The sequence below is a fragment of the Leiobunum rupestre genome, chromosome 10, assembly GCF_980474605.1.
Source record: "Leiobunum rupestre chromosome 10, qqLeiRupe1.1.hap1, whole genome shotgun sequence".
Classification (NCBI taxonomy): Eukaryota; Metazoa; Arthropoda; class Arachnida; order Opiliones; family Sclerosomatidae; genus Leiobunum; species Leiobunum rupestre.
Genome location: NC_143393.1, coordinates 49,009,050 through 49,032,601, shown reverse-complemented (window position 1 = coordinate 49,032,601; position 23,552 = coordinate 49,009,050). Strand labels below are relative to the sequence as shown.

The window sequence follows — 23,552 nt, the reverse complement described above, 5'->3', positions numbered from 1 at the left end:
GTAGGGCCACAACGCTCATGCGCGACAAAAACGTTTGCCTCAATTTCTACGTCATCTCCGATTGGGAGGAGGGGTAAAATTTCATTTCCCCAATTTTTCTGACATAAATCGTGGCCGAAGCGGAATGCCTTGCTAAAGGCTAAAGTGCTATATCCAGGAAGCGTTCGCATCTTGGATTAATAATAGAAGCTATGTTCCCGGTCACTTTTAAATTGTGTACCTCTGTTGGTGGGGCCATCTGGTGACCGAAGGTGAATTACAAGATTTTGATAATGGCCACAATGTATCTTATGATGTAATCCAAATCACGAAACTCGTCAAGTGTCTCTGTTTAGTAAGTAGTTTATGTGTAAGTACTAACGTATGTACTTCTTTCAATGTTCTGAAGCCATTTAACTTTAAAATTATAATTACATAAATAAGTGTTTACCAACTGAACGACGGTCACTTGAAATCCATTTAAAATAGGTCATTCGCAATTACAACTTTACACTCTGATGTGGTTTCAACTTTCAACTAGGAGCAACAAACACAAGGAGAACGCAGCTTGCCTTTAAACACGCTAACGAAGGGTTGTGTACGAATTTCATTGGACGAGCGTCACGAGCCTTTACGCTGAACGTTTTACAGGCAGGGGGGAAGACAAATCCCGAATTTTCCGCTTCCGATGGCAGCAGGCGCTAAAGCGTCTAGCCAATGAAAAACGTACACAAGAAAATCCACGACTTTTGACGGGTTGCGTTCTCCTTGTGTGGAGTGTTGTGTTTGTTGCTCCTAGGTTTCAATGACGTCCTTTGAATCGACTTCCGAACCCTCACACCTCCCTTGAAAATCCCTTTAAGGGGCGTTGAATTTAAGTATAATTGTAAAATTTTAATCACAAACTAAATTTAGTAATACAAACTTTTAACAACCGCAAGATTAGTTGAATACTAAACGTATACTAATAAACTAAACAACCATTTTTAGTCAGAGCCGTCTTAAGGACTTTTTGTCCATAACGTAATATATTTATTCGCAGTAATATTAATTGGATATGAAATTTAGACACTCTAATCCACAACACGAACATTTTCGGACATTGATCTTAAATCTTTGATATAATTATTTTCAAGCATATTAAAAGAAAAATTCAATATATCCATATTTGCTTCCTTTACAACTCTGTTATCCTCGGTTGGTACTGTTTTAAACCACACAGGTTTAAACTAAATGTTTTTAATCCTTTGACGTTTTAACTTTGCTTTAATTTATTATAAATAGTTCCCAATTATTTGTACCTTTTCTTACCAGAAGCCTACGAAACAAAAACTAAAACGGTCTTCTTGATCAAAATATTTCTACACAAATGAAATGAAAACTAAAACTACACATTTTCAAACGATCGTTTTTTGCAGTTGTGTATTGGATAAAAGCTAGTTGTGTGCTTCGAGACGCATTAATTAATCATATAAAGTTATTTGTGGTTTTGTACTTTAGAAAAGTAAGTTAATGTTAAAATGTAACGAACTCAATAAGACTTCACCCCAAAATATTCCGTGGTCAAAAACTCGTATCTTTCTCGTCCCAAAGACCTATAGTCGAACCACCCCAGTAAGCCCCCCCCCCCCACCCAGCCCTTTTTCATATGCGAGATTTTCCGTGGTACCCTTTTACCCCCGCAAAATCAGGGAGTAAGGATCCTCACTCCCTGGCAAAAATAACTCAAAAACTCGCCTTACTCTCTCGCCCCAAACCCCCCTACCCCATTCAACACATTGTATCCAATGGCTGATTTGCTCCCCCCTCATGACAAACAGAAAAAAAAATACACTCGTCCTTGAGACCACCCCTCCCCAAACGCCAGGATAAGGCGAAAGAGAAACAAACCTAGCGAGAGTAGTAGGTAGGAAATACGGGTTTGAGGAAATCGGTATTTCTAAATCCGTGCTACACTATTCTGAATGGGAAACACACCCGTATTTCCTTGGTAAATCTGGACTTTCTTCGAATGATAACGCACGAACACGTGTTTGATACACTGGGGGTTTATTTAGTTGGAAATATAGTAACTAATAATTAGTAGTGCTCGGACTTTTGTTTTTTTTTATTCACGAATAAATACTTTGAACCTTAATTTAAATAGTAATATTTCAAGATGAAATAGCTGAATAAAAGAAAGTGGATACACCTAAAACTTAATAAAAACAATTATTTATTTGAATAAGTAGAATGAGTAGTAGATTAACGAAATCGTTGGTTACATAACAAGTTTATTTCTTAAAAACGATGAAGAAAAAAATATCGCAATTTATGATAATGAATAAATAATTCCGAGCACTACTAAAAAGTTGTGGTTTCACATGTTTTAACGACATTTTTTTAAAATAAAAATAAATGTAAGCATAAATTTAAAGATATAAACAATACATTTAATTGTTGACGTGATTAAATTAGTAAATTTTGCGAATAGGTTTTTTGTTATCGTACGCGAACAATTCAATGTTTACATTTTTAATTTTTATTTAAAATAACCCGGTTGAAAATCGAGAGTGGACATCCATGAAAACGTCCAAATACGAGTTTCTAAAAAAGCTCCCCGCTGGGAACAAAATCGGGATTTCCTCAAATCCGCATTTCCTACCTCCATGAAAACATAGTCATTAATGAAATTTTAGTTATGAAGAATACTTAGGGACTTTTCTTTATTTCCGCGCCCTAAATATTAAATTAACTTGAAGGGAGAGCTATGGATAATTAAACCCCCAAACCAACTGAAAAATTTGTTGGGTTTAGTCTCGTAATTTTTTGAATTGTAGATAACTCCTAGTTGAAATTTGAAATAACGATACGATGTTATAATGAAAATTGATTTATTGCGGGGTGAAAATAGTGACCCTTCAAGGCTTCTCGTCGGGAGGCAAACAAAAAACGTGGAAAATATCGCTTTCCACATTACAACACAATACACAGTAGTAACAGAATAAAAAGGGGTTTTATTTTACGCTAGTTGAAGGTCAGAGGGACTCGGTCGTGCTGGCGCGGGTATATAGTGGGGAGCTAGGGGGAAGTACCTGTTAAGAGGGGATTAAGAAAGGGGCTTCAGAATTCGGCCCAAGAACGGTTTCTCTCTTGGATTCAAGGCTATTTTTGAAGAAAAAAGGGGTCAAACACATTCCTTATAAAGTTACAAATTACACAAATATAAATGAAATTTAAACAAGTTGGCAAGCTTGCCAAAATATACCTCTCCTCGGAAGAATTGTCCCTAGTGGTATTAATTTCTCGAGATGACCCTTAAAGATATATCTCCGCAATTCAGAGTTATTTACTGAAAACGTAATCCCGGGTCCATCCCGCCCGGTATAAAATTTTAATTATAATTAAAATAAATGATACGAAACAACCGATTTTAATTTATTCAAAATATTATAAATTAAGTAGTTACAACAGTGAGTTAGACGTACTAAAACAATGCACAATTGAATTTAACCCTTTTTACAGTACAAGTTTATCAGTTGAATATAATACGAAGCAAATTTTAATGAAAGAAATATCTACAGATGGTATTTGTATTTTTCTCGCTTACGAAATACTTGCCGCATCTTTAACGCTCATTTTATTTCAACACTCGTAGACTTCCAGTTGACGTTGTGACATATAAAACATGAAAAAAACCAATACCATCCAATTTCCAATATCATATAATGACTCGCACACCCAGGAAATCATTGACTGCGTTAGAAATCGTAGATATCCAAATATCCACACCAAATATATTTACAAGAAGCAAAAACCTTTCCATCAACAAAGCACAGAGAGCCACTTGACTAACCGCCAGCTCTTAAAGCAATAAACGTTAAATTATCGCCTCTGCATTAACACAACTATATATAGGTCGATAATAAAACCCGTAAATAAATAACAAAAAACTAACAAAGTGGACCACCCACAGGGTCTACAAGAGGCCTGCGCCGTTCTGATATGGGTCGGCGGCGGCGGCGTTTGACCCAAAATATACCGGCGGCGGCGGCTTACGCCGGCGTTTAGGCCTACGGCGGCGCCGTACGCCGGCGTTTGTATAAATTTTAGAGCTATTTATTGTAGCGACAGTTTAAAAAACACGCGACTAGAAACGCAAGGGCAATACCAACTCGTACTAGTCCGTCCATGAACTAATTAATGTACTTCGCACAGGAACGCCCCGTTCCCGAATATTTGCTTCGTACGATTGTTAAATGTGCGCTCTAGCGGCGGAGTTGGGAACTAACTAACTAATGATAACCGGGGAAGAAGAAAAGGGGTGAGCGGAGGGAAAATACAAATGTAGCTCAGCTGCTGGAAAACACGTGGGACTGGCTCAATTTGTAAAACGTTTGTTTTAATGTTTTAATGTGCGAAGTACATTAATTAGTCCATGGTCCTTCCGAGGTAGGCCACTGGCCTGACGTCAAACGACAACCAAAATTATTCGCAGTTATGCCGGATCGAAATTCGGTTGAAGGCTCGATATTGGCTTTTTATTTTTTTGGTCGTGCTCCACGATAACGCTCGGCAGTGGCGTAGACCAGGAGGGTTCAATGTCTCGACACCCTTCTTAATATTAACATTCTTTTACCCCCTTTGACGAATTTCTGGCTGCGCCACTGACGCTCTGAGCCTTCCAATCTGAAATAAATCCGAGTTACGAATAATATCATTTTTGCTGCCGAAGGTTATCATCGCACGGTGAACATACATATTGCTATTTTGATATGTTATTTTCCATTTAAATATAATTTCAGATAGAAGCTTGCGCCGCCGCTAAACGCCGCCACCGCCGATAATTTTGAACGCGCCGATCGCGCCGCCGCCGATTGTTCGAAAATTTAAAGTAAAAAATTATTATCAGTCTCGGATTGGCCATAGAGGTAACCTGCCCGATGGCGTGGATCCCATGGACCGTTCATGAAGTGGGCCTCCGTAAACATGGTAGCGTTATAGTTGTTAAAGCTGGGACCTTTAGTCTCCTAGCAACCAAAAAATATTAGACCCAGTCCGCCACTGATTATTATAATGCAATTTTAGAAAACAAATCGATAAACCAAGCAACATTTAAATTTACAGAAAGTTAAAATGTGGATAAGCCTTGGTTATATTAGTGACTCTCTCTATAGCCAAGATAGCAATGCTGGAATCTATTGACGCTAAGTGAAAATGCTATTACTCTGCGTCGACCGAAATCTGAAAACCAAAATTTGACGTTCGACGTCGTGTTCAAATATAGTTATTTTCACGTAAATGAAAACCAAGCTTAATATATATAAAAAAAGTGTATAAAGAAAAAAAGAAACGGCGGCGCGCCGTTCTTTGTATCGGCGGCGGCGACGGCGGCGTGCGCCGATTTTCGAACAATCGGTGCGATCGGCTCGTTCAAAATTATCGGCGGCGGCGCAAGCCTCTACCTTTAACCCTCTTATCTCGGCTGACTGCGCTAAAACAAGATTTGACCATTAAAATTGCATACGTAAAAAATTTAGACTTTAAAAACTATAAATATACTCTTCCGCTAAGCTGAGTTTATAATTTTCAAAGAAGCGTAACATCTATCGGTGGTTCTGTGGTAAAACATTCGCCTGTCATGCAGAAGGGCTCGGGTTCGAAACTTGGGCGGCGCTTTCGTTTTTAATCAACAGAGAATACGCTACAGTAGAATTACTTCGATGCAATAATTTAAATGGAACACGAAATTTCGTTCTATTTAATAAAAACCGAAATTTAATACTTTGTTAATTTGTAATAAACGCTTCCGATAAAGCGTAATAAGTGTCGGTGGTTCTTTGGTAGAACATCCGCCTGTCAAACAAGAGGTCTCGGGTTCAAATCCCGCCTGATGCGATCGCAAATTGATACTAAGACGAATACCGTAAACAATTGGTGGAAACCCTGCCATTTGAACGTTGAGACGTTTGTCGTAACCCTCAGCACTTAGTCCGTCCCAAAAGTCAATAGGAAGAAGTTAAGAGAGAAAACGCCTATACATACAAAATGCAAACACAACACACTGAACCCCCACAACACCCACAACCGCCATAACGCAAACTCAACATTCCCACATTACGCATAAACATTACAAAAACATAATTTCCAATGAAACTGAGTTGAAACCGTCACGACGGTGAGCGTTAACGAAAAAACAACCATACCAAACCGCAACAACCGGAAATTACTCCGTTAACGCTCACCGTCAGACGGTGGTTTTGCCAAACCTTTCAACTGCATAAACGGTTTTGGACTTTGCTCCGGTAACGCGTTTTGAACTTTGCCCCGGTAACGCGTTCGCAGCCCACAGACAGACACACACACACAGAGACAGACACGATGATTGTATAACCCCTCCTAGGGGACATAGTCCCCTCGGAGAGGTAAAAACTTTACACTGAATTTAAATGCAAATCTCCTTCAATACACAATGATTTCACAGTTAGTACAGAAAATAATGTGTAGTTAAAAAAATAGTTTCAAAGTAGTATAAAACAGTGTTTTAAAAAATAACCTGATTTAAACAAACAAAACATAGTTCAATCCAAAAAATCTGGTTATTTTGTTTTTTTAAAAAAACAGTTTTTTTCCAATCCTACTGTTGTATCGTATCCAATATCTGTCCATTCTTCGCCGTAGTGAAATGGTTGACTTCGATATATCATATTTTCCCTAGGCGTATAGCTGAGATTTTTCCTGTAATACTCATTGCAGCTAAGCGTTAGCTTCTATTATTAATCCAAGATTGCAGTAGCTCAAAAGATATGACGACCATTTCATCCCCCTTCGTTAAAAAATTTCCCCAAATTAATTTGCCCGCTTGAAATACTAGCGACGCCGCTGCTATCTTTAGGCCCTGTCTCTCGAGTACGTGTAAGAGCCAATATTTCCCAAAATCTTATTTTTGTCCTAAAATATTCATAACTTCGAAGCGGGTACAAAGAAAAACAAAATTCATATGTACCTGAGTATTCTTCCCACCAATCGGCTAAACATGGAATAAAATTAATAAGAGTATAAATATTCTTCACGTCTTGTTCTACTTGTTAATACTAAAGAGGCTCGCGCGTTTTAAAGTTTTAGGGAGCGTGCGATCTGTAACGCTAAAAGGAGTGGACCCTATAAACAAGTTGAAGAAGACCCAAATATGATTTATTAGTATTTCGCTATATAATTAAAATTCATGTTATCACTATTCGCGTATTAGTTAAAGGGGCTCCAAAGTTCGGTGGCAAAAAAGAAAGAAAATTGAGCATCCTTTTCATTCCCCCCAACCCCTCACTCGGCCTTGGCAGAGGCGGGCAGAGTCAACCGTAAATTTCGCACTTTACGGACTTTACACACATTTGCCACCGAACTTTGGAGACCCTTTAAAAGCCGTATAAACTGTTTCTGCATAAACAAAACAAGTTTATTTCAAGACAAGCTAGTAGTTTATCTTTTTTTTGACAGAATGACTACTAAGTAAAAAGGAGTTACGGCTAAATTGTTTTAGATGTCAACCGATAATTATAGGGCCTGCAAGAGTTAACTTACCGATTCATCCAATTTAATTTTTGATTTTTTGTTAGCCCTGACATTGATATCATCTCTTCGAACGGACGGACGGAACTAGGGCAAAATTGAAAAAACGTGGCTTTAAGCAAAGACCTGCAATGTTGCCAACTAGGAGCAACAAACACAAGGAGAACGCAGCTAGCCTTCAAACACTCTAACGAAGTGTTGTGTACAAATTTCATTGGACGAACCTTTAGGTTGAACGTTTTACGGGCGGGGGGAAGAACATTTCCGAATTGTTCCCTTCTGACGGCAGCAGGCGCTAAAGCGTCTAGCCAATGAAAACTGTACGCAAGAAAATGCACGCCATTTCCCCATTTGTCGTGTTGAGTTCTCCTTGTGTGGGGTGCTGTGTTAATTGCTCCTAATTGTCAAATCATGGGATAAATATCATATACTAGAATTTTTAGGATCTGCTTTTGAGAATTCGGATAATGCATTTATTTTAACAAATTGTAATAATTTCGTGGCATTTTCCGTTTTTAGTTCCACATTGAAATATATATATTTCGATAAAAGTGGAATTATTGGTTTCTTTGAAGTGTAGTAATGGGAGTAGTAGGAGTCCTACTTTGCAACATAATTTGCCGCCGGGTGGGTCTACCAATGCCGTTCTTTTTTATATTTATAAGGCTTCCCGCTTGTAATTGTGGGGATTACACGCCCTTTTTAGTTGAACACCCCCTGAAGTTTCATCGATAACGCTACTTGGAATGAATAACGGCTTTGATTCCCCGCCGTTGTGGCGGAACACAGTAGGCGGAGCTTATAAGTCGAAAGTGTTAACTCCTCCTCCCATAAAACCACGTGACTAATGCGTCGTTTGCTCTGTCGTCTGCTTGCTATTTAGCGTCTTTGGCAGAGTTGAAGGTGATAAAGTACTGGTAAACCAAAATATGAATAAGAAAAAGTTATTAAAGAATTTAAAATACGGTTGAAATCAGTATTAATTGAGAAAGTTGTTTCGTAAGTCAACATATTTTTAGAGAGCGGCGTATTTAATATTCCCGACGGTTTGAAGACTCTATTCAGTTCATGCAAGGAAAGATCTAATGATTTTAACACTTTGTGCTAATTTTTATGGAATTGTCTTGATATTTACGGACAAATATTATTGCTCTTTTCTTTCAAGCTTGGTCACAAACTACTGTCTTTTCGACACCACGAATTGGTTTTAATGACTCATCTATCGCGGACTCTAAAACCGGAAAAACATCTAAATCAACTAATCCGACGGGTTCTTCCATTTTCCTCGATGATGAAAACTAGCAGACGACTAATAAAAACCATGGGTGAAATATACAAATAACTGTATATTTGTTATAACCAATCAAACCCAAGGCCTTTCAAGTCACCGAATTTTATGTAATTTATGGCGGTATAAGCGTTTTTGGCCCCACCCACTGTTAAATATTTAATCACACTCATTAATTAAAACTTAAAATTTAAATATGAAATACTAAATAATTTTAAACAATTGTAAACCTTAAAATGTAGGCCAAATCTTTCCAACATTTGTTAAAATCCTTGTATAATTCCTATGTATTATTGTCTTTTATTTTATTTTATTGTATTGTATTTGTAAATCTTCCACGCTCCCCGGATAAAATCCAGAAAAGCCCAAGTACGTCACCAAAATTTTCACTCCTAGTGGTCACACCTGCAACGGATATTGTTCATCGGCCCCTCTCTTTTTCATTGTGACGCGGAGTTTTCTTCGATACCCCAGAAAGCGAGGAAGAGCAGAATTGAAAAAACCTTTCTCTTGGATAGACCCTAATGGTCAAATTGGAAGTTCAAAGTAATAAATAATTTTATTCGTAGTCTTAAACCATAGAAACTACATAGTTTCTATGCTTAAACAGTGTTTTTCTTGTAAGATAGAAAAATTAGATAACTCAGCACTTTGACGCGATAGGGAACTAATATTTAAATAGTTAATTAAAGTAAAAATATAGGACTTAGCTTTTGTTTCAGTGCGGAAACTTAAGTGTGAATTTAAAAAGAATCAAATAGCTTTCCCCAGAGATATAACACCCACAATGTTCCGCTACAAAATACCACAGGGGCTATGTGAAGATATTCATTCCAAGTAGCGTTACTGATTCCTGCCCAGAACTACTAATCAATGTCGTTCCTTTTTAAGGAGATTTATCTGGATCGTCTCCACCGTTCGAACGCAGTCCCGTCATTTTAGACAAATGAGGGGGAAATTCGCGCTCCTTTTGTTCCCGCCTCGATGTACGCACACTAATAAAGCGGTCTGCGTAAGTGACCGGAAAAATTGTTCATATAATTTTGTTCATATAACCCACACTTAAAGTGCCGTTGCCCAGTGGCGTAGCTAGGAATGGGCTACTCTGTTTCTAAAACTATATATATGTCAAAATTCAGTTTGGGTAATGATCATTTAAATTTAAAAACTGTTCTATCACGATACCCATTGGGGCCCTCAAGGGCCCGTGAAAAGCTCTCAGAAGCGTGAGACCCGTATGAGCCATCGGGGGCCATGGATTTCTCGGAAACCGCTGAGGCCACATATGTAAAAGAAACGTCGATTCATGAGGTATAAAATTTTATCTCGATAGCGATGGCCAAATTTGACTGATTTAGAACTATTATTGTCATATTAATGTTTGGTTGCCGCGACTGCCGCTGGTGGTGATATTGAAAACTACTTTATTTCGGAAGACGTTTCCTTTTTGTGACTTTTCGATCCGAGTAAAATTCTGTCGGGGGGGGGGGGGATAAAAAGAGGAAGATCATTTAACAAGGGTGCTTCGGAGCTCCATATACACTCTTTTTTTTAATTTTGCCGTGCGCGTTCAAGTTGAGTTTACCCCCTTCAGTGGCGTAACTACGTGGGGCAAATGGGTCAATGTGACCCAAAGGGGCGCCACTTTCAGGGGCGCCATTTCTTAAGAACTTTTCTAAATATATTTTTGATCTCTGAAAAAAAAAGATAAAATTAAAATTCAGATTCGTGCAAAATTAAGTGTACGCAGATGGAGTTTCAACTCAATGTACACTTAGTACACTTTAAAAACACTGTCGAAGGACGGATGGATCTCGTTTTTATAGCGTTGGGAATTTAATCAATAAATAATAAAAAAATTTCGGTAGAACAGAACTAACGACGTTAGAAGTAAGGGATGAAATTTCAGACTCCGGCAAGATTCGTAAATCCATAGAGGATAGGAAGGGAGGCGAAGTAGGAGGAATAAACGCGCCAGCATCCTTGTAAGAAGCTTAGCGCGCGCTTGGCGGCAAAATTTCGGAAAAAAGGCGGCAACACGTAGCGTAGCGGCCGCAATCTAGCCTTCTGTCAAGTTGTCCCATGGCGCTCACCGAAAGTTACGCCACTGCCCCCCTTAACCCCCATTCTCCATACCCTGGGACCAAAGACCCGAGCTTAGACCCCCCACCGGTGGTTCCAGGTAATGGACGACTAGCGGGCGGCGAAAAAGAGTGTATAGGAATAACACGGGAACGGGGTGTCCCTGTGTTAATTATAATTAGTCCATGTGTCGGGGCTACAACGCGTTGGAGGGTGGTGGTGGAAAGCCTTTCATGCCACGCGAGCCAACACCTATCTACACCAGCTGGAGGTTGTTCACGCTCATAAACCTAATTCGTGTGAAAACATTATTCCTGGGACGATGGGCTTCACCTCTTTTTACCTACTGTCAGCTGGTCTAAATCTAATATCAGGGTTACTATAGACTGAAACTGCCTAAAATATGGTGATCGCTGGGTTTTCACAAAACTGGGATTTTCTCGTCGATGCAGCTGATGAAAAGACTTACCAATTCTGCCCATTCCCCTCTTTGAACATCTGAAAGGAACAATTGAAATCTCAACAATTTGAACACACCATTGTTCCCTCGTATACCCTCGATACGCGACTCTTTTTGGGTCACATCGATATTTATTTGCAAAACGTCTGATAACATTTCTTATATGTCCTTTTACTTGTGTGGATTGTCTCTACTAGCCAAACCAAGGTCGAACGGGATAAATCTAATTAAATGGACCCCCTCGTAAACATTCAGTCAAGTTTCACGCACCACGCGTAGGTGCCTCCGTGAAATTGGTCTCAAGCTCATATACTTTAATTTAATTCTTTAAGAAAGTGGTTTTCGGTGTCATATTTTTTATCTTGTACGGTGAACTTATATGTCTGATTCCTCCTTCGAACGTATTCTCAAGCTCTTCTTGTAGGACTCCGGTATAAAGCGGATCGCCAGTGGAACCGCTACGGCCAGAAATGTTTCTGATATATCAATCGATTTGAAATATCCTACTCTCGCGTTTATAATTGACTCGTGTTTTCTTTCATTTCTTACGTAGATATAACTATTATTTGGTTAATAAAGCATTTCTACCTTTCGTATGCGGGTAATAGGACGCCAACTAAAACGCAAAACAATTACAACGTGAACGAAACAAAAATGTATTAGGGGCTTTTAAACTTGGTTCATCTACCAATCTAAAGAAAGTAGGTTGTATTAGCTGTTCATTATCTTCTTATACACTCTTTTTAGAAACATTTAATGGGCGCCGCCATTATCGTACAGACAATCAACGAGCAAGCGCTCTACCGCAGAAATTTCATCTCCCAAAAACCGTTTTTACCTCTCCGAGGAGGGGTTATAAAATCACCGTGTCTGTCTGTCTGTCTGTGGGTCTGTCTGTCAGGCCTGCGAACGCGTTCGCATTTTCGGGGCAAAGGTTAATCATTGCGTACGCAGTTTCTCGAAATTTCTGCGTTCGCAGTTTCTCGAAGGGTTGGCAAAACCATCGTGTGACGGTGAGCGTTAACGGATTGATTTGCGGTTGGGTTTGGTTTGGTTGGTCTTTTTTTCGTCAACGCTCACCGTCCCGACAGTTTTACTTCAGTTTGATTGGATATTTCGTTATTGTAATGTTTATGTGTAGGTTGTGAATGTTGAGTTCGTGTTGTGACGGTTGTGGTTGTTGAGTTTGTGTTATGATTGTTGTGGATGTTGAGTTCGTGTTATGACGGTTGTGGATGTTGAGTTTGTTGTGTTTGTATGGCCGTTTTCTTTGGCGAATGTCCTTTACAAAGTTATAACGTTAGGTACTATAATTTATTCTACATCATTTTAAATATTTATAAATTATATTAATCTTATATTTAATTAAATATTTATAAATTATATTAATCTTATATTTAATTAAATATTTATAAATTATATTAATCTTATATTTAATTAAATATTTATAAATTATATTAATCTTATATTTAATTAAATATTTATAAATTATATTAATCTTATATTTAATTAAATATTTATAAATTATATTAATCTTATATTTAATTAAATATTTATAAATTATATTAATCTTATATTTAATTAAATATTTATAAATTATATTAATCTTATATTTGATTAAATATTTATAAATTATATTAATCTTATATTTAATTAAATATTTATAAATTATATTAATCTTGTATTTAATTAAATATTTATAAATTATATTAATCTTATATTTAATTAAATATTTATAAATTATATTAGTCTTATATTTAATTAAATATTTATAAATTATATTAATCTTATATTTAATTAAATATTTATAAATTATATTAATCTTGTATTTAATTAAATATTTATAAATTATATTAATCTTATATTTAATTAAATATTTATAAATTATATTAGTCTTATATTTAATTAAATATTTATAAATTATATTAATCTTATATTTAATTAAATATTTATAAATTATATTAATCTTATATTTAATTAAATATTTATAAAATATCTTAATCTTATATTTAATTAAATATTTATAAATTATCTTAATCTTATATTTAATTAAATATTTATTAATTATATTAATCTTATATTTAATTAAATATTTATAAATTATATTAATCTTATATTTAATTAAATATTTATAAATTATATTAATCTTATATTTAATTAAATATTTATAAATTATATTAATCTTGTATTTAATTAATTATTTATAAATTATAATAATCTTATATTTAATTAAATATTTTAGTATATTAATGTAAAATTTGATCGTGATCAGAAATTGAACTCGGATTGCATTGTTACAATGCAGATAGTCCACAGCCGAGCCATTGACTTCCTTAGGGAAAATAAAAAAGTAAAGGAACCATTATGATAAGGCGGCGTTTTTTACTAAATGGATTAATACAATATCTGTATACATGTATGTTGTTTATTGAACTTTGTTTGTTTATTCTTTGCTACGGTTTTTTGTTATGTTTTAAATTTTTGTTAAATTCTTAACAAAATTTCGTTAAAACACAAAAAGTAGTTCATTGTTACCTTTTAATAACGCTTAGAAAAAGGATAATTATTCAAAACTCCCGCGGAAACTATATCAAATTAATAATATAGCGCCACCGTGTGGAGAACTATCAATCAAACCGGGTAAAAAATATAATCTCTTCAATTTTTCGAACTTTAGTCAAATCTCGACCGGTCAAAAAAACACAAAATAAAGGTATATAAGGCCGTTGCCGTCAATATAGAAGATATAGTCTTTCTTAGTTCTTGGCTGTCAGACGAACTACTACAGGACGGGGTCCTGGTGTCGGTCAAAAGTTATGAGGTAACTTTGCGGTTTTAATTAGTATGTTCGGTCTTCGGTCAAGAAAAGAGTTAAATTGTGTGAATGGACTTAAGTGTATGAACAGTGCGTGTTTAAGACTGAAAGTGTTAAAGTAATTGTGAACTAACTCAAGTCAGCTGTAAGATAAAATTGATTGTTATTATTTTTTGAATTGGAATAACCAAATTATACCCTTGAAATTATCAACTCAACCTGTGATGCTATTTAAGGAGATTGGAAGTAATTAGTAGTAATTAAGACAGTTTATAGTTAGGTAGTTTGAATTTAGTTAAAATTACTCAGTATAATTTATGATATTTACTTAAGTGTAAGTGTGTTTTTTTTTCAATCACGATGAACTAAGACAAATCTAGTCTTGGACACTTGAGTACCAGTTCTGTACAATTACGTAGAAGGGATATATATTGTTAGGTTATTGATGAAAGTTAAATCTAGAACGTTCCATAGACTGTTCTGAATAAAAATAAACATTTATAATTTTGCATAATTCTGGTTGCCATTTTATTTTGTAATCACTCGCCCACAACATTATAGTTCTGGCATTCCCGAATCAAATAAATTTTCGATATAACGGCGCAGGGAAATTATTCTCGTAAATTTATCGCGCGGCCTTATTGAATATTCTTTTAACAAAATTTCGATAATCTATCGTTTAATTAAAATCGGCCCGATTCCGTTAAAATTATAAACCAAAAAGCGAACGGTCGTTATAATACCCTCTGTAGATATATCTTTCATTAAAATTTGCTTTGTATTATATTCAACTGACAAACTTCTACCGTAAATAGGGTTAAATTCAATTGTGCATTGTTATAGTACGTCTAACTCACTGTTGTAACTACTTAACTTATGATATTCTGAATAAATTAAAATTGGTCGTTTCGTCTCAATTATTTTAATTATAATTAAAATTTTATACCGGGCTGGATAGAACTGGGATAACATTTTTAACAAATAACTCGAAATTGTGGAGATATATCTTTAAGGGTTATCTCGAGAAATTAATACCACTAGGGACAATTCTTCCGAGGAGAGGTATATTTTGGCTTGCCAACTTGTTTTCATCACCCTCCCTGTACTCTGTAAGGTAATGGCGGTCGATTGGAAAGGCGCGTATAAGAGTCTTTATTAGGTGGGCCTAAATTTTAAATTTAAAAAATTGCCATTTTGAAGGTCGAAGCTGCTCAATTAGTTGCATTTTTATTGTAAACGTTTACGAAATTTAAAAAAAAAATCTAAATTGTCATTTTTAAGGTCGAGGTCAATTCTTTGACTGTTCACTCTTTTACCATTCTTATGACCCACCGCTCTTCCGCCATTATTTGGGGTCCTACACTTGGTGAAAAGTAAACCTGGACGCGCACACTAAAATGTCGCGAAAAAATAGAGAATTGGCTCAGTTACAACAAATCGAAACGTCTTGGAAAATTCTAACATAGATACAAATGGCCGCAGATCACTCGGTCACACTTTCTACTGCCCTAGGGCGAAATTTCCCGTTTTCGAGGTTTGATATGCTACACGGGGTGTCTTCATTTCTAATTAAGGGTCGAGATCGCCTATTTGGCAACGCTGAGTTAGGGATATGGGTTACGTAGTTTTTAAAAAAAAACAGAGCACTTCCAAATGCGAATTAGGAAAAAAGTAATTTTCGTAATACCTCTGCTCTCGTCAGTCCCACCTCCAATCGGCTAAAAATAAAAAAAGATTAATTATATTTTCTGAGGATTTAACTATTTAATTGAAATGAGAATTATTTCACTTTCATATCATCGCAATGACACCAGAAACTTAGTAGTCGATCCGTGGGTGTTAACTTACCGACTTATTAACTGTAATCTCGGATCCGTCATTAGAAACGACATTTATTTGGTCTCTTCCAGCTGTAATTTGTCCCTGGGAAAGACAAATGTGTTTTTAAGCCATACTATTCACCATGACCATTTTAACAATAACAGTTGAAGAGTTATGTACAATACGGCGGCGGCCATCAAACTAATATGAAGAAGAGCCACTTGAACTGGACGCCACGCCATAACAATTGGCTATTGTTCAATTTTAGGTGAGTTTTTAGAATTTTGCCCCCGGCGCCACACCCTTGCTACAACACTGTTTTCGTAAAAACATGAAATTTCCCAATTCAGGAATTATGATGAAGACTAAGCTCATTGGTTCATTGCAACTGACGTCTGCCAACGCGATAGAAGCGCACACCGGTGACATTTGCCCCATTATGTAATACGTTCATGTTGGCACTTTGAACACATTTTTACCGTTGTGTTTCCTGATTTACAAAAAAAAAGTGTCGCGGTTTATAGTGATATTTTGATATTTTGTACTAACCTTCCCGAAGAAGTACAGAACAACCAATAATAAAACGGTGCACAATACCCAATAAGGGTTGGTGGCACCATCTGTGAGCTGTAATTGAAACGAAAATGACTATTTTTTCATTTAACGGCGGTAAAATTAGGGTTAAAAAAAGTACCACCATAAGTAACATAGGATTTATAAGTATGACACTTCGTATTGTTATAATGCGAATTTTTTCGACACAGGCACTTTTACTTTTGAGCATTATACTTCGCTTTAGACACTGTGGGTCTCCGTGTTGAATTAAACCTTGATTGCTTTAAAACTCTGCAAATCAGTTCGGTGATTATTAATTTTGAAATTGCCATACTCAAAGCTATTATGCTACTTATGGTACAACATGTGCACTGAATGAAAAATGTATAGGTATTTTATCTTTCGAAGGGATATTATATATTTATAGACTTGGAATGTTTAAAACTATTAATTGGCACCGACTGTACTAAATATCGACCCCTCTTAACATTCACATACTTCGACACCCCTTAACGAATTTCCGGCTACACCACTGCTTAGGGCTGGAGGCAGGGACGTCATTTGGGTAAGGCATATCTTTCGAAGAGTGTTAGTGAGGGGATTTGCGAAAATTCAATTCGCCTATTTCGTCTGCTCCGTCAGTAGTAGGAAACTAAATATGAACATGTAAAAATCCAAGATGGCCGCCAAGATGGCCACCAAAACAACCCCCCACCCCCCCAAAATATTTTCCAAAAATTTTTGTCCTTGGAAAAATCGAAAATATTTAAATCTCAAATTTCACCTTGAAGATGATCTTTGACCTCGACGTCTGACACCTGTCCACAACCACTAAGCCTCGGTCTATCAAATCAACACGTTTGGTCACGATCGGACAAGGTCGAACCGAGATATCGGCGGTAATATGTGACCCCACCAAATACTTATGTTAATTAACTTTTGGTGTCATTTTTTTCGTTTTTTCGTTTTTTCGCCGTTTAAAATGCTAATTAGTTATTTGCGAGATGGGGAAACGAATTCACGACCTTCGCTTTATACCCTTGGCGGTTTTGGACCCACCCAAAATACTTTAAATAATTAAACTAATATAAATAAGTTTTCATTTTTCGCAAATATTTTATTATTTTAAAAACAATGCTAGTTTAAGTAATCAAAAAAACACAATTAGTTATTGTAATATTTAATAACTAATATTTTCAATATATTTTTTTAAACATTTAACAAAATATGAAACACTACCAATAAAACTAAAAGCTAACAAATTAAATTAATAATGAAAAATATAAAAACACAATGTTAAAAATATTTTAAGTGTATAATAAAAATAATTATAATTACATCAATTCGTAGAAGGTATTTTTCCTCTTCGGTACAAAACAAGATGTCGGGTTGGAAATTCAGGCTAGAATTTATAAATATAAATAAATTAACCTATTAAAAACGAATATATCTAAAAATATTTACCACAAGAATTCTTTTTGTTGCTCTAACATCGCACGAATAAAAACACTGGTTTTGGTCTTAATCGCTTCGGAAGTATACAGTTCGAGAATGTGTGAATTAAAACAGATCGAATGTTGTACAGTGCCAACATGTTGAATTTGATCTAACACACGAAGTTCAGACTTTAAATTCTTGTGATTCCATCGCGAAATTTGACGAGTATTACAAAGAATAAACATTCTTACTACTCGAAGAGAAATTTTTTTTTTAAAGATCGTGGCAAAGAAAGTACAGGCTTTAGATGTAATTCACCAGACATCTTAATTATAGATTTCTTTTGAGATTTTATAGTTTAAGCCTGACATATATTTTTAAAATTTAAAAATATTGTCTTTGGGAATAATTATTAATTTTTAATACAACTAAGGTTAACTAATTATCACTATCCTTCTTAAACCTGTTTTTATAAATTAATAAAAAACAATTATATTCAATTTTTAAAAACAACCTAGTACAAAATGTACTTATACATTTTTTCAGTTAATATACTAATCAATTACAAAAACAAACATAAAACATTAAAGTTTAACCGATATTAGTATAAAAAAGTACATAGAATACATGAAATAAAACCAGAAAGAATAATAAATAATTAATGGGTCGTTTGATATAGGCGGTTAGGCTCAAGGGTATATAGCGCAAGAGATGAAAAACAAAAAAGATAGCGCAAGAGATGAAAAACAAAAAAGATAGCGCAAGAGATGAAAAAAACAAAAAAGATAATAATAATAATAATAGAAAAATATTAAATCTAGTACAAAGCGTACCAATAAAATTTCTTGAAAATGCGTTGGATAAAAAAGATGAAAACAAAGGATTTTTAATATAGAGAAAAAAGAACTTTACACCAATCCCAACATTAAATTAATAAAGCTAGTTAAAAAAGAAAAAGTAGATTATGAAATATTAAAAACAACCTCCACCGCCTGAATTAAATTAATAAAGCTAGTTGATTTGGAAAACATATTTAAAAAACACTTAAACTTTCTAAAATAAAAACATTTAAAATAAAAAATATAAAACATTTTAAAAATTAAAATCTTTCACCAAAATAAATAAATTAAAAAATAAAAACACAAAAAAATCTTTAAATAAAAAAATTAAAATTTTATAAGGTTTAAGTCCTATTTCAAAAAATAAATAGTTTTAGTTTTTTAAAAAAATTAATAAATTATTGTAAATACCTTGAGTCGCAGTTGGAAAAGTTGCCGACGATCGTTTAAATTTTGATTCGGTCGAGATAATTTGCAACTAAATAAAAATATTTATTTTAATTATTGTAATTATTTTTTTTAAATTAGTATTCCTTACTCTAAAGTTGTAACTATTTTAACTTCTTGTCGATCCAAATCATTAATAAAAAATAGAACGATCATGCCTAATTCTAAACGGATGTTATATCGTGTTAGGCGAAAGTCAGTTGTAATAGATAAATGTTTTTTTCGAAAAAAGGAAACTTGTTGTAATTGAATGAGTATCAAAAGATCACGTTGAAGGCTCCTACGATTTTTGTGTTGATGGAACCATGGGATCTTATTTAAATTTTTATATAGGCGCATATGTTTTCCAATTAGGCGTAAAATTTCGTAAGAAAACCAGCCTTCAAGAGAGGATTGAGTGTGGAACAATAAGCCGTCAAACTCAAAAGCCTCGTGGGGACAGACAAAATTAACAGAATGAACGTCAAATAGACAAGAATTGTTATTGATTCTTCTAGAAAAAACCGAAGCGAAAACAGCTGGCGATAATTTGAAAGAATTTTTTATAAAGGGACAGGCAAAAACAATTTTTTTAAAGGGTTCTATTAATGCTTTACACTCAAGAAAGACAGTTCTCATACAGTAATTTTCAACTCTAATTGAAATATCGTTAATTTTAAAAAGGTTATAATTCCTAACTTTACGTAAAGCTAAATATTTTAGTGAAAAAGGGTTAATAGCGAGAGGATGAGAAATCTTACCAGAAACAGTCAAAACTTCGCGAGAGCCCATGGTTTATAAAAGGAATACGTTGAAAATCACGCTTTTATAAGAAAGATTTCAGAATATTTAATTTTTACATCCTGATTTTAACCTGTTTTAAAATCAAGTCAAAAGACAATTTTTTAGCAAAGACACCCTGCAGAAATATAATTTTATCCCTTCGTTTAAATTTTATACCTCGCAGAAATATATTTCTTCCCATAGAATTTTAAAACATCTAACCCTGTAATTACCAAAATTCTTACATCTATAATCGATTTTTAAAGCAAAAATATTAAAACTCTTAGGGCGTTGTCTTTTTTTTGTCACGAAATTAAATATAAAGTCCTTCAAAAAAATAATTAATAATTTTATATTTTTTTACATGTCTACATATTTAAATTGTTATTCACAAACAATTTTAAATACCGTTTACATACTGATAAATTATAACTGTGTTCTATCCTTGTAGTATTAATTACTTTAATATTCAAGGTTTTATATTTTGAAAAAAATTAATGAAAAATACATTTGGTATAAATGGGCAAAATTTTACTATTGAATCATAACAGGTTAAAATGGCGTCCACAAGTAATAGTCAAATCTCCGCGAGTCAGGTAGTTTCAGTTCTTGATAGGTCCGAACAGGAGATGTTATTAGAGTCGGACGAATCGGATGGGGACTATATTCAAGAGGTTCGTCGCATGTCAAACATCGAAGAAATTGGAATCGAACAATCAGTGAAAGTCAAGAAAGGTGGAGTGTGTTACGAAACTAAAACTCCGAGAAAAAAAGCGAGCGACAAGGGGTTATATCTAGATATCCAGATATATTCATATAAAAACATCAAACATCTTCCCCAAGATGAACTCTGGAAGGGTGATTATAAGAGGGTGAAATTCTTAGCTAACACACTATCCATGGATGTTATTCGAATCATAAACTCAACAAACAGGCTGAAAAAATTAATTGAGCAGACGGAAGGAAAAATTGTTGTTCCACCCACGAAGGCAAGTTAAACTCATTAATTAATTATTCGTAATAGTAATTAGAATAATATTTTAGACCTGGAAACGAAATTAGAACATGGAAGACTCGAGTGATTACGATTCGGACTCTCAATTAGACTTTTCATCGTTAAACAGTTTTAATTATAAAAAGTTTTATAAAATTAAAAAATTAAGCCCTAGAAATTCAAAAAAGTGGAAATGTAAACAACTGGATATTGACCTAGAACTAATATACTTAAACGAAATCCCCACACATTTATTTTTTTACAGTATTTGAAAAGATTCTGTCCAAAATTATCAAATACGTAAGACAAGAAGCACCCGGTTTCGATTTCCTCAGATTTGCAATTCAATCGGAAAATTTAGAACATCCAATTAACATTAAATTTATTAAAATTGATCAGTTAACTGTTTCTCGAATATTTAACCATATAGCTCGCGTTGCTCAATCAAAAAAAGATTTCTTACTAGATGGAGAAATTAAATTTAGTATAATTCTTTTGAAATCCCCACAGAAAATGGGAAAAAATTTTTAGCTTTAAAAAACAGGGATATTATCGATCTTGATGCTTTTTTGAAAACTAAAACCAATTTTTACTATATCAACAATATCGATAATTTATGCGTAGCAAGAGCCCTTACAGTAGGAATAAAGCTCTGTGAAATTGCCGAGTACAAAAAGAAAAAACTTCCATTAACAAGTGTTCTTAAAGAATATAGAGCCTTAACATTCTTTCGTAGTAAATTACAAACTAAAGCCGCTAAGAAATTGCACGATGATGTAGGAATTGCTCGAGGCGCTGTAGAAATTGGCGATATAGCTAAATTTCAGACATTTTTAGCCCCAAAGTATCAGATAATAATATTTAACGCCACGGAAAATTTTCAAATTTATTTCAAGGGTTTTCCCCCTGCCGAACACAAAATACTACTTGTAAAAATTGGCACGCACGTTCATTTAGCTAAAAATCTACATTCCATTTGGGGCGGTGTAGCTTCGTGTTTAGATTGTGAAAATTTTTTTTATTCTACCGCTCGTAGGAACAAACACCACTGTTTTGACACTAGAAATATTAAATGTAAAAGGTGTTTAGGTCGAGAATTTCACGAAATTTTAGAAATTCCTTTAATTCGTTGTAAACTTTGCAAAAGATATTTAAAACAAGGGGAATGTTACAGTTTTCACCTAAAAAATGAAACTTGCAAGCTTTTCCACAGATGCGAAAAATGCTGTGTTCAATTTGAAACTTCAAAAACTCACAAATGTGAAACAGCTTGCGAGTTTTGTAAAATCGATCATCCTCCAAACCAGCATTATGTTAAACAATCGACATTTAAAAAGAATCCAAGATCCTATGTATATTTCGATATTGAGACTATAATCGAGAATAATGTGCATAAACCAATTCTCTTAGTGGCCCAAAGTGAAATTTTAAATCAGCCTGTGGAAACCACGGTTTTTGAAGGACAATATTGTGTAAATAACTTTCTCAATTTTTTGTTTCAACATGAAACTATTTTACTACTGATGGGAAACGAAAGAGAAAAACTATTAGACCAAAATTTACAAACCTCATCGTAATGGCCCATAATCTAAGATCTTTCGACGGAATGTTTATTATTTCTAAATTAATTAATCATGTCATTCCCGAGGTTATTTACGATGGAGCCAAGATACTCACTATTTATATTAAAAGTGTAGACATTCGTTTTGTAGATTCTTTGAACTATGTTAGTGCTCCTTTAAGACATTTTCCTAAAATGTTTTCTTTGCCTCAATCTAAAGGATATTTTCCCTATATTTTTTGGACGAAAGACACTTTGAACTATTCAGGTAAAATACCGGACGAAAAATACTTTGAACCCCATAAAATGAAAGAATTTGAATACCGAGAATTTAAAAATTGGTATTCACACAAACAGCTCGAACCGGTCTATTGTATTAAATCAGAATCCAGAGCGTATTGTCTTTTAGATTGTAATTTATTACGCTTAGCTATGCAGAAATTTCGCATCTTATATAATGAACTAATTGAAATTGATATCAGTAATTATGGGGGTATTTCTCTTTCTGGGGCACTTAATAATGTATTTATCGACAAGTTTTTAGAACCATATACCTTATGTACTATTCCTGCTATCGGTTTGGCAAGTAGACAGAATCAAAGCGAGATTGCATTAAAATATTTATCTTGGTACGAGAAGGAAAATAATTTAATTTTGCAAACTGTCAGATCCGCGGCAGGGGAACAGGCTGTAGGTCCGTATTTTGTAGATGGCTACTGTGAAAATCCACCCATAGTAATTGATGTAATGGGTGATTTCTGGCACGGTTGTCCAAAACATTTTTCTAGCTCGAGCTTTAATTCAATTGTCGGAAAAACATTCAAAGAAATTAGAGAAAGAGAATTAGATCGAAAAGAATTTATTGAACAAAATTTACCAAACCATACATATATTCAAATTTTTGAATGTGAAATATTAGAACTGTTGAGAAAAAATGCCGAGGCGAAAGTATTTTTTAATACAATTA

The 23,552-nt window shown here is 34.4% G+C and overlaps 1 protein-coding gene across 3 annotated transcripts in view; it reads right to left on the bottom strand.

The window, feature by feature from the left end:
• LOC149926112 (uncharacterized) overlaps positions 1–23,552 on the bottom strand; it is a 68,109-nt gene that overhangs the window by 23,716 nt on the left and 20,841 nt on the right. The window contains exons 1-7 of one of the 3 annotated variants that reach the window (XM_090162017.1): positions 18,010–18,053; positions 17,884–17,947; positions 16,540–16,617; positions 16,018–16,092; positions 15,857–15,887; positions 11,364–11,392; positions 7,537–7,611 (exon numbers count right to left, since the gene is read on the bottom strand). In XM_090162017.1, coding sequence (XP_090018143.1) covers positions 7,537–7,611; positions 11,364–11,392; positions 15,857–15,887; positions 16,018–16,092; positions 16,540–16,617; positions 17,884–17,947; positions 18,010–18,038 — 381 coding nt within the window. In that variant the 5' untranslated portion in view covers positions 18,039–18,053. Of the gene's footprint in view, positions 1–7,536; positions 7,612–11,363; positions 11,393–15,856; positions 15,888–16,017; positions 16,093–16,539; positions 16,618–17,883; positions 17,948–18,009; positions 18,054–23,552 lie in introns of those variants that run through there. The other 2 variants (XM_090162018.1, XM_090162019.1) reach the window with 2 other exon arrangements.